This window comes from Zalophus californianus, chromosome 6 (assembly GCF_009762305.2).
Source record: "Zalophus californianus isolate mZalCal1 chromosome 6, mZalCal1.pri.v2, whole genome shotgun sequence".
NCBI classification, from domain to species: Eukaryota; Metazoa; Chordata; class Mammalia; order Carnivora; family Otariidae; genus Zalophus; species Zalophus californianus.
In genome coordinates this window covers 64020199-64032085 of record NC_045600.1, presented here as the reverse complement: position 1 = coordinate 64032085, position 11887 = coordinate 64020199, and the positions used below count along the sequence as shown (strand labels likewise).

The following is an 11887-nucleotide window of genomic DNA, read 5'->3' as shown; positions in this document are numbered from 1 at the left end:
AAGCTTCCAGGTCTATTGTTCCACAAGTGAAGCCCTTCTCTTCACATGTGCAATGTTCCCATGCTAAGAAGCTGGCTGTGTGGTTGCTCAGATTTTTTCCTGCCTTTTTTTATGCCCTGTATCTCTTAGAAAATAAATTCAAATTAAGTGAGATAACTTTTATATGTTTCTGTTTCTTGCAAACTATAGAAAACTCACTGAGTGAGATGGTGGCATTTCTTCATAGTTAATGATAAAAACACCATTTGCTGAGTGCTCATTATGTGCCGGGCACAGTCATTAAGAGTTGTATATACATGATCTCAGTTCAATCCCATGGCGACTCTGAGAGACAGATTCTTCCATTATCCTCATTTTACAGATGAGGAAGAGGTCTCAGAGAAGTGAAATAACATGCCCACATGCACAGCTAGCTAGTGGCAGAACCAGGGTCTGGATCCAGACTCATTGGACCCTAGAACTGGCATTCTTGACAATTGTACTGATGTGGTAGAGATGGCCAGTTGCTCTGCCCAACTCATGCTCCACCTTCCATAGAACAGTTGTTGCTGAGAAGTCACTGCCCTAGTTGGTCACTACATTTCCCAACCTCCTTGCTTCTAGGGGAAGCCATGGGACCAATTTTTGCCAGTGGAATATGAGCTTTGGTTTTCCGTGAGCAGGGTCCCCTCTCCATACTCTTCTTCTGCCAGCTGAATGCAGATGACAGGGACAAGGCTTCAGGGAACAAGAGAGCTACAACGTGGAAGAGCCCATGTCCCTGAGTCATAACACAGAAGAAAATTAATTGCTGAAGAGAACACCTGCACTGTATTATTACATGAGCGGGAAATAAACTGAGATGCTTGGGTCTTTGTTTCCACAGTCTAATACAGCTGTGTTGCCGCCCTATCTTGCCTTGGATATAAAGAGCAGAATGAGAAGCTTAAAGCTTGAACCTCTCATGCCCTGGTAGGTTACCCAATGTTGTTAAAGGACTGTGGTAACTATCTCAATTTCACTCTTTCCCCACACCAACTATAGCTCCCTTGTTTTATTCAGCATAACAGAAAAACCAGAAGGTGTCACAAACACAGAATATGTTTGTAAACACATTGTTCTCATGCCTTCTCAAAATTCTTGAAAATTCAGGAGGAAAAAAACAGCAGAGCTTTGAGCCTAGTAGCACCTCTCATCTGCTAGCGGCCTCCATTCTAGTCCAACTTCTGTTTAGATTTCACTTCCTATTTTACGCCTCCACCTGCTGAATCACAGCCACCTTTGGTGTGAAACCCAGCACCTGTTTAATGGGCTCGTGAGAGATGACACAGCTGTTTTCAGTAGTAAGCAAAAGCGTAACACACCTGGGAAAAGACAGACCGTAAAGGACAAAAGCTAGGAATTTGAAGAGTTGCCTATACTGCTACTCACTTGTGGACTATGCCACTGATGTGGGCAACTGGGGTCCATCCCACAGGGCCCCTAAAGGGAGACACATAGAATGCACCTGGAATTATCTGCCTTAGGGACAGAAGGAGAAAGCATTTACCCAAGAATAACCATTCCTATTGGTCAAGAGTTACCCTGTGGGTGGGTAAGACCCCTACACTTCCAGGTTTCGCATTCATAAGGACCAGTTCTAGGAGGTATACCATGCTCAGGTATCAAAGAGGCCCCATTAAAAGGAGGAGAGGATAGGAGAAGGGGTTCCAGCAGTGTCTGATAGAGACCTCAATGCTGGGAAATGCAGGTGGGTCTTGAATCCATATCTTCTGGTACAATGTCACTGCCCACATGCCCCTGCTCACTTGGCCTGGGGGAAAGAATGCAGGCCTGAGATTTGGAATATTTCCCTCTAATTCTGGAATTGCTGCTACTGGCTACTTGACCCAGGCAAATCATTTAATATCTGGACCTCAGTTTCCTTATTTCTAACATAGGCATACCAGACTAACTCATTATTTCCCGACATGTGTCCATTGGTAATGTTGCAGAATGTTATTTAACAGGTAGAGCTGGGAAGAAAAGGTTTTCTGCTCAAACAAGATGGTAAATGGAACTAATGAAGTTATACAGGTTTCTTCACTAATGGCTATCTCAGAGTCTTTATAATATATATTACACAAGATCCTTTATTTGAAAAAAATATCTCACAGAAGTAGGTTTTTATTCTAATATCTATTGAGCACTTACTGTCTGCCAGGAATCATGCCAAGAATTCATCATGTTTTTTAAAATTCATTTATTTTTTGGAATATTTTATTTATTTGAGAGAGAGAGAGCACAAGCGGCAGGGGGAGGGTGGGCAGAGGGAGAGGGAGAAGTAGGGTCCCAGCTGAGCAACGAGCCCGGTGCAGGACTCAATCCCAAGACCCGACTCAGATCATGACCTGAGCCGAAGGCAGACGCCCAACCGACTAAGCCACCCAGGTGCCCAAAATTCATTCATTCATTTATTTTTTTAAAAGATTTTATTTATTTATTTGACAGAGAGAGACACAGCGAGAGAGGGAACACAAGCAGGGGGAGTGGGAGAGGGAGAAGCAGGCTTCCTCAGGAGCAGGGAGCCTGACGTGGGGCTCGATCCCAGGACCCTGGGATCATGACCTGAGCCGAAGGCAGACGCTTAACGACTGAGCCACCCAGGCGCCCCCATTTATTTTGTAAAAACATTTGTTGAGCTCCTGCTATGTGTACTACATGGTTCCTGGCGCTGGATATACCTCCATGAATAAGACAAAGTCCTGATTTTTACTTGGAGGTAAGACAGAAGAAAGGCAATAAACAAATACATGAACAAAAAAATTGACATGCATCATTTCATCTTATTCTCACAACCACCAGTGAGACAGGAACTTGTAAAAGTATGCCTATCTTATAAATAATAAGACTGAGGATTTGCGAGGGTAACATTTAAAATCATAGAGGTAGAAAGGACAGAACTAGGACTGTATCTGCATTAAAATCTGCTTGAACTATGTTGACATCAGGTGCACAGCATTGAAATACTCGGTGTCCTGGGACTCTTACCTACTTTGCCATGGGTCCATGTTCAGCTCATGCCCATAACTGCTATGATCTCAACCACTCTGCTCTATTGTCTCTTCCACCATCCTGAAGGTCAGTGCCCTGCAAAACACCAGTTTGAGAGACAACACACCAGATAGTCTGGAGGAAGGATCTTCCAGCCCTAATGAGACAAGCGCCAGCAAAAGATTTTGCTCAAACACACGGCAGAGATTCTGAATTCAAATGATTGAGAAGTGACAGTATTGCAAAGTACTGCATAAAGTATTGGGAGTTATGCCTTTCAACAACTCTGAATAGGCTTGCATTATTCTCTTACCATAATAATTAAATTTTTTCTCTATAAAAAGTAAATGATGTTGTGAAAGTTCTTGCAACTTTAATAATCTAAGGAGTGACTTATCAGTGATAAGCTGATTTAAAAAGCATATACTTTATTTTGACAACTTCCTTTGAAGAAAATAAAAAATCCAGGGCCTGATTTTAATGATCCTACGGTCTGTGATATCACTATCAGAAATAATAAAGTAGGGAAAGGAGGATTATACTTTCTGTGTATGGCCTATTGAAATGGTCAGAATGGTTGAATATTAGAAATAAGAAATATCCTTTGAAAGTATGAACTATTTGTATGTAGATAACATTTTCTTAAGTGCTTTGCTATTTTTACCATTGAAAGACTTCTCTTAAAACTTCATCTAGATCTAATCTGACTAAAACTTCCCAGTCGAAAGGAATTTGAGTTACAGTTCACATAAAATCTCCACAGTAGATGGATACATCTCTCTCTCTCTCTCTCTCTCTCTCTCACACACACACACACACACAAGCGCAGACAACAAAGTAATGGGATTTGAAAAATGGAAAAAAACAAAAACAAAACAGATTGCTTTTTTGGTAAATTTTCACAGTAAAGGGTCACAAACAATTACAACAACACAAGGTAATCTTAAAAAGGTGGGATCTCAATCATCTGAAGCCTTTAGAACCACATCCCCACTGGCGTTGGGATCTAGGAAAAAATATCAGAAAATTATAGCAGAATAGTGCCTTTTACTTCCACTGACATTCAGTGGGGTCGTGCTCTTTAGGTGTACACTAGAGAAAGGAAAGAGTAGAGAAAAAGGAGCAAGAGTGTCAATGTGTTGACCATTCACCATAGACCATGTGTTGTTATTGTTTTTAATATGTCCCTTAATAGGGCTGAAGCAAGAATCATGTATCTTTGATTTCTGACTGAGATGCAAGTAAAGGTGACTTGAAATGTGTTGGAAGCTGTGCTAGGATAATATTAAAAGCCCTAACACTTATAGGACTCATCATTAACCCCTAAGGCAAGCCTCAAAAACTTCTCTACAAGAAAATATGGTCACCTGTGAACAACCTCTTTTCAATAACCAAGGTTTCATCAAACATGGAATAATTTTATAATATTCAAGTAGATGATCAAGGGAAATGCATTCTCTGTTCTAAACAAGTCATAACGGAAAACTAATTGCAGATGATTGTAAAAAGAAAAGGGCAGGGCATGTGGATAGTGGGATATAGAAAAACACATTATGAAGCAAAGGCCATCTCATTAGGTCTTTGAAATTATTGATTCAGGATTCCTGGGCCCTGGTTAAGAGGAAGTAAATATTAAGCTATAATTCTCATCGTGCACAAGGAGGAGGCCATTTGCTACCTATACAAGAATTCTTTGGATACTCATGTAAAGGTGGAAGGGAGAGAACAAACGCTTGCAAGAGAAACTTTTCCTGTCCTAGTAGAATAAAATCAGAACTGTAGCTGCTTTTTAGCAATTACTGGCATAGTAAAGGTCTGGTGTTCTATTTCAGAGGGGATTTGGTGCAATTACACCCCCTACACTTTGATCACTTTTATCCTTTCTACCTTGCTGTCACCAAGTTTAGCCCCCACCCCCGCCCCAGGGTCAAAAGCCTACCCCTAGTCTGAGATAGCCTACTCTTTCATCAGGATGACACAAACAGAACACCTCCCACTCTACAAGCCTATAAAGGTGATCATTAAAAGGAACTACCCATAATAGGTACAGGTGGCTAATTTTTCCCTTTATTAATCCATCAAACATATTGAGGAATTCTCATGTCTTTACCAGGCCTTGGGAACACCAAAGTGAATTATACCTTGTCTTCTTTGTAGAGCTTTCAGTCTAAGTAAGTGACAGATAAAATCAGAGTAAACCACAATATGGTAGTTAATGGGGCAGATACAAAGTCAGGGAGCACAGAGAATCGATGTTTAAGAAGACCTTGGGAAGGCACACCGTCTTTGGGGTGATCCGTGGTGGACGTTTTGAGGGCAGCTGTCCTGCGGCTTGCGCGCCCCGGACCGCCTCCTGTGGAAGCCTGAGCCGGCTGTGTAGCTTTCTCCCTTTGTCTCATAACCATGTCCACCAATGAGAATGCTAATTCACCAGCTGCTCGCCTTAACAGATTCAAGAACAAGGGGAAAGACAGTACAGAAATGAGGCGGCGCCGAATAGAAGTTAATGTGGAGCTAAGGAAAGCTAAGAAGGATGACCAGATGCTGAAAAGGAGAAACGTAAGCTCGTTTCCTGATGATGCTACCTCTCCACTACAGGAAAACCGCAACAACCAGGGCACTGTAAATTGGTCTGTTGATGACATTGTCAAAGGCATAAATAGCAACAATTTGGAAAGCCAGCTCCAGGCTACTCAAGCTGCTAGGAAACTGCTTTCTAGGGAAAAACAGCCCCCCATAGACAACATAATCCGGGCTGGTTTGATTCCAAAATTTGTGTCCTTCTTGGGCAGAACTGATTGTAGTCCCATTCAGTTTGAATCTGCTTGGGCTCTCACTAACATTGCTTCTGGGACGTCAGAACAGACCAAGGCTGTGGTAGATGGAGGTGCTATCCCAGCATTCATTTCTCTGTTGGCATCTTCCCATGCCCACATCAGTGAACAAGCTGTATGGGCTCTAGGAAACATTGCAGGTGATGGTTCAGTTTTTCGAGACTTGGTTATCAAGTATGGTGCAGTTGACCCACTATTGGCTCTCCTTGCAGTTCCTGATATGTCATCTTTAGCATGTGGTTACTTACGTAACCTTACTTGGACACTTTCAAACCTTTGTCGCAACAAGAATCCTGCACCCCCATTAGATGCTGTTGAGCAGATTCTTCCTACCTTAGTTCGTCTCCTGCATCATGATGATCCAGAAGTATTGGCAGATACCTGCTGGGCCATTTCCTACCTTACTGATGGTCCAAATGAACGGATTGAAATGGTTGTGAAAACAGGAGTTGTGCCCCAGCTTGTGAAGCTTCTAGGAGCTACTGAATTGCCCATTGTGACTCCTGCACTAAGAGCCATAGGAAATATCGTTACTGGGACGGATGAACAGACTCAGGTTGTAATAGATGCAGGAGCACTTGCTGTTTTTCCCAGCCTCCTAACGAACCCCAAAACTAATATTCAGAAGGAAGCTACGTGGACAATGTCAAACATTACAGCTGGTCGCCAGGACCAGATACAGCAAGTTGTGAATCATGGATTAGTCCCATTCCTCGTTGGTGTTCTCTCTAAGGCAGACTTTAAGACACAAAAGGAAGCTGTCTGGGCTGTGACCAACTATACAAGTGGTGGGACCGTTGAACAGATTGTATACCTCGTTCATTGTGGCATAATAGAACCATTGATGAACCTCTTAACTGCAAAAGACACCAAAATTATTCTGGTTATTCTGGATGCCATTTCAAACATCTTTCAGGCTGCTGAGAAACTAGGTGAAACTGAGAAACTTAGTATAATGATTGAAGAATGTGGAGGTTTGGACAAAATTGAAGCTCTACAAAACCATGAAAATGAGTCTGTGTACAAAGCTTCATTAAACTTGATTGAGAAGTATTTCTCTGTAGAGGAAGAGGAAGATCAGAATGTTGTGCCAGAAACTACCTCTGAAGGCTATACGTTCCAAGTTCAGGATGGCACTCCCGGGACTTTTAACTTTTAGATTGTACAGCTGAGGCAGAAAGTTGTTTGTTGTGTACTCTGTTTGGTAGAAGTTTGTCTTACTGTTTCTCTACTAAGAACTCTTTTTAAATGTGTTTTGTTATTGTAGCACTTTTTACAACAAAACTCTACTTGACCAGTTCCAAACTGTACAACCTGTATGAAGCTCTTCCTCAGTGGGTTTCTTATTTCTATGTAGAATCTCCTCTCTTGCAGTGTCCTGTAAATAAAGATTAAATTCCACTCTTTTCTTTAAAAAAAAAAAAAAAAAAAAAAAAAAAAAAAAGAAGACCTTGGGAAGTCTGAAAGTTTCCCCAAGTTGCCAAGCAATAATGACTATGAAAAGATTTAAGTAAAAAAAATTTTTTTATGTACCTTGTTCTCTTGGTGTCCAAACATACAGATCTCCTTTTGGAAGTCTACTATACTTCTTTTTCCTGAATGCTGCCAGCTCTTGTGGTGGGTTGGATGACTGGCCCTGAGGACCTATATATTGGTGGCTTATTATGGAATGAATGTTTGTGTCTCCTCAAAATTCATATGTTGGAGCCACACCCCACGTTGTGATGGTATTAGGAGGTGGGGCCTTTGGAAGGTTATTTGGTTTAGATGAGGTCATAAGGCTGGAGCCTACAGAAATGGGGTTAGTGCCCTTATATGAGTCACAAGAGAGATTATTTCCTCTCTTAAGTTTTCTGCCATGTGAGGATACCACGAGAAATTAGCAGTCTGCAACACAGAAGAGAGCTTTCAACCGAACCTGCCCATGCTGGCACCTTGATAATTGACTTGCAGCTTCAGAACTATGAGAAATAAATTTCAGTTTTTTACCAGCCAGCCAGTCTATGGTATTTTGTTTTAGGAGCCCGATCTAAGACACGGCCTCTTGCTTACCTTCACTTAGTCTTACAGGTCACATTGGTTACATGCTGTCTGAATCTTTTTCCAGGCTTGTTACAAAGGCACTGCTGGGCACAGATCCAACTGAGGAGCTTGGCCTTCGTTATTGTCTTTTAACCAAAGCACAATGTCAGCTTTGTCTCTTTTATTATGCTGATAGCCAGCACTAATCAAATTTAACATTTTTGTCTTTCTATTCATTTTCTATAGTTATCATTCCTCTGATACTTCATTACCTACTTCCTCAGAAGAAATAGTTTTTATTCAAGGTGGCAGGGGTGGTGGTGGAGAAGAAGCTGATTGCAAAAGATTTATCCAAGCAGAAATTCACAAAAAATCAGTTAATATCAATTCAACAAAAACTGAAGTGTCTATTTTGTGCCAAGTAGAGGCAGTTTAAATTTGGGGTGTATAGGGCGCCTGGGTGGCTCAGTCGGTTAAGCGATTGCCTTCGGCTCAGGTCATGATCCTGGAGTCCCGGGATCAAGTCCCACATCAGGCTCCCTGCTCGGCGGGGAGCCTGCTTCTCCTTCTGACCCTCCCCCCTCTCATGCTCTCTCTCATTCTCTCTCTCAAATAAATAAATAAAATCTTAAAAAAAAATTGGGGGTGTATAAACTGATATATGCAAATAAATGAGTGGATGCAACGCAATCTACAGATTTAATGCAATCCCTATCAAAATGCCAACAGCATTTTTCACAGAACTAGAACAATCCTAAAATTTGTATGAGACCACAAAAGACCCTGAATATCCAAAGCAATCTTGAAAAAGAAAAAACTGAAAGTATCACAATTCCAGACCTCAAGTTATATTACAGAGCTGTAGTAATCAAAACAGTATGGTACCGGCACAAAAATAGACACATAGATCAATGGAATAGAATAGAAAACCCAGAAATAAACCCATGATTATATGGTCAGTTAATCTTTGACAAAGGAGGAAAGAACATACAATGGGAAAAAGTCTCTTGAACAAACGGTGTTGGAAAGATTGGACTGGAACATGCAAAAGAATGAAACTGGACCACTTTCTTACACCACACACAAAAATAAACTCAAAATGGATTAAAGACATAAATGTGAGACCTGAAACCATAAAAATCCTAGAACAGAGCACAGGCAATAATGTTCTGACATCAGCCGTAACAACTATTTTCCTAGATGTGTCTCCTGAGGCAAGGGAAACAAAGACTAAATAACAAACTATTGGGACTACATCAAAATAAAAAGTTTCTGCACAGTGAAGGAAACAAACTTCTCCCTTACAGTAAGATACAACTTACTGTATGGGAGAAGATATTTGCAAATGATATTTCCGATAGTATCCAAAATATATAAAAAACTGATACAACTCAACACTAAAAAAACAAATAATCTGATTAAAAATGGGCAGAAGACATGAACAGATATTTCTCCAAAGAAGACATATAGATGGCCAACAGATTCATGAATAGATGCTCAACGTCACCATCATCGGGGAGATGCAAATCAAAATCACAATGAGGTATCTCACCTCCCACCTGTCAGAATGGCTAAAAATCAACAACACAAGAAGCAACAGGTGTTGGCGAGGATGTGGAGAAAGGGGAACCCTCATACACTGTTGGTGGGAAAGCAAACTGGTGCAGCCACTCTGGAAAACAGTATGGAAGTTCCTCAAAAAGTTAAAAATAGAACCACCCTACAATCCAGCAATCACACTACTAGGTATTTACCCCCAAAATACAAAAATACCAATTCAAAAGGATACATGCACCCCTGTGTTTACAGCAGCATTATTTACAATTGCCAAATTCTGGGGAAGCAGCTCAAGTGTCTATGGATAGATGAATGGATAAAGAAGATGTGGTGTGTGTATGTATATATATATATATATATATATATAATGGATTATTATTCAGCCATAAAAAAGTGAAATCTTGCTATTTGCAACAACATGGATGGAGCTAGAGAGTATAACACTAAGCGAAATAAGTCAGAGAAAGATAAGTATCATATGATTTCACTCATATGTGGAATTTAAGAAACAGAACAAATGAGCAAAGAAAAAAGGGGAGATAAACTAAGAAATAGACTCTTGTTTGTTTGTTTAGAAACACATGAGTTGGGTGAGGAAGATGAGCAGAGGGAGAGGGAGAGAGAGAATCTTAAGCAGGCTCCACTCCCAGCACAGAGCCCCATGCAGGGCCTGATCTCCTGACCCTGAGATCATGACCTGAACCAGAGACTTAACTGACTGAGCCACCCAGATACCTACCCTAGACTCTTAACTACAGAGAAGATTTTCCTTATCATGATGAGCACTGAGTAATGTATAAACTGTTGAATCTGTGAAACTAATATAATACTGTATGTTATATTATACACCTGAGACTAACACTGTACGTTAACTGTGCTGGAATTAGAATTTAAAAGTTAATTAAAATAAAGAAATAAAATAAAGGAATGGAGGGTCAGATGGATGGATGGCTATGGATGGGAGAACAGTCAAACAGATTCGGCAGGAGCCTCTGCCCTCTAGAATCTCACCAATAGGAAAACAGTTCACACCCCTAGTCGGATATATATGCCATAACTACAGTTGCCATGTTGTCTAAACCAAGACTGCCAAGTACTGCCATGCTTATGCGGATAAACTGAGAGAATATTTGAAACTGAGACTGCCGGAGAGCTAGGACTGAAGTTCACTTTGCCTGTAACACAAAATAAAATCATAAAAGAACAAACTAATTCTGACCAGGAAAAGAGGGATGCCTACACAAAGGAATTGGTATGTAGGAGGTCTGTGAACAGTGAGCGGGATTGGTCCATCAAGCAACCAAGAAGGACAAAGGTTTGGGACAGAAAGAATACTGTGAGCAAGGGCACAGAGCTGGTAAGCCCATTATCTAGCTGGAGGGTTGGGATTCTGCCCTGAGGTGCTGGGAGATGAGACTCAAGAGAGGGATCGGGGCTGACAGTGAGGGAGTTTTTGCTCCATAGAAAACGAGGAGCCATAGATGAAGAAGTACTTTAAACCTGACAGGGGAAGGAGGGCGAGGGAGTCTGACAACACATCTTAAGCTCCAGAAGACCGAAAACCATGTCTTCCGGTTCAACTCAGTTCCACAAATAAACGTTAGAGCTTGAAGGAAGATTAGAAGTGATCTAGTGTCTAGTCCAACATCCCTCAGTCCAAATGAGAAAAATTAATGACTTAAATGACTCACGTAACTACTCAAATGACTCATGCACTACTTAGTGATAAAAGCAAATTCTTGCTTTGCCACTTACTATCTCTGGTTTTAGGCAAATTATTAACCTTTCCAACTCTTAGTTTCCTCATCTGTAAGAGGATGGTTGTTATGATGATTCAGTGATAATATACGTAAAATGTTTAGTAACATGCCTGTTATGTAGGAAGAACTCAATATTAACAAAAATTATGGTTAACAACAAAAATAATAACTACGTTATTATCAAAGTTCCCTCATTCTGTCCAAAGCTCTTTTATATATGCCCATAGTGCCCAATCCTGACCAGTCATCTGAATCACCCAGGGGGTTTTAGACAGTTATAAATTTCCTGGCCTACCCCAAACCTCCTGAACGTGAATCTTGAGGTGGTTAGGGAATCTGAACTTTGGAAAAGCTTTCTAGACATTCCTGACAATAAGAACTAGGATTAAAAACAAATGGCCCTATTTACTGCTTTTCAAAGTTTATTTGCTTAGTCTTTGGATAAGAACATGGAATTACTTCCCATGTTTCAGTCCCTTAACTGTAGGAGCTGGGGTTGGGGGAAAGGGTATTGCATATAATGCTGGGATCCCAGGAGGTTAGAAACACACATCTGTGCTCAAAAGAAAGGAGGGGTTGGACGGCAAGATTGGAGATAGGATATCCATCACCGGTGGAAATGATTAATTATGCCCGTTTTGCACATACATTTGCATGCCTCTTAATATAACATATGCAAATACATCTTTAATAGCATGACTT

The 11887-nt window shown here is 40.9% G+C and overlaps 1 protein-coding gene across 1 annotated transcript; it reads left to right on the top strand.

Moving 5' to 3' along the window:
• The first annotated feature begins 5298 nt into the window (after positions 1 to 5298).
• Positions 5299 to 7249, top strand: LOC118357108 (importin subunit alpha-1). The gene has a single exon (XM_035728261.1). It carries the CDS (start codon positions 5416 to 5418, stop codon positions 7003 to 7005), a length of 1590 nt encoding a protein of 529 aa, XP_035584154.1. The 5' UTR covers positions 5299 to 5415; the 3' UTR covers positions 7006 to 7249.
• The last annotated feature ends 4638 nt before the right edge of the window (positions 7250 to 11887 follow it).

Excerpts from the sequence above, each read along its gene's own strand:
- LOC118357108 (XM_035728261.1), top strand. The coding sequence starts at position 5,416 with ATGTCCACCAATGAGAATGCTAATTCACCAGCTGCTCGCCTTAACAGA.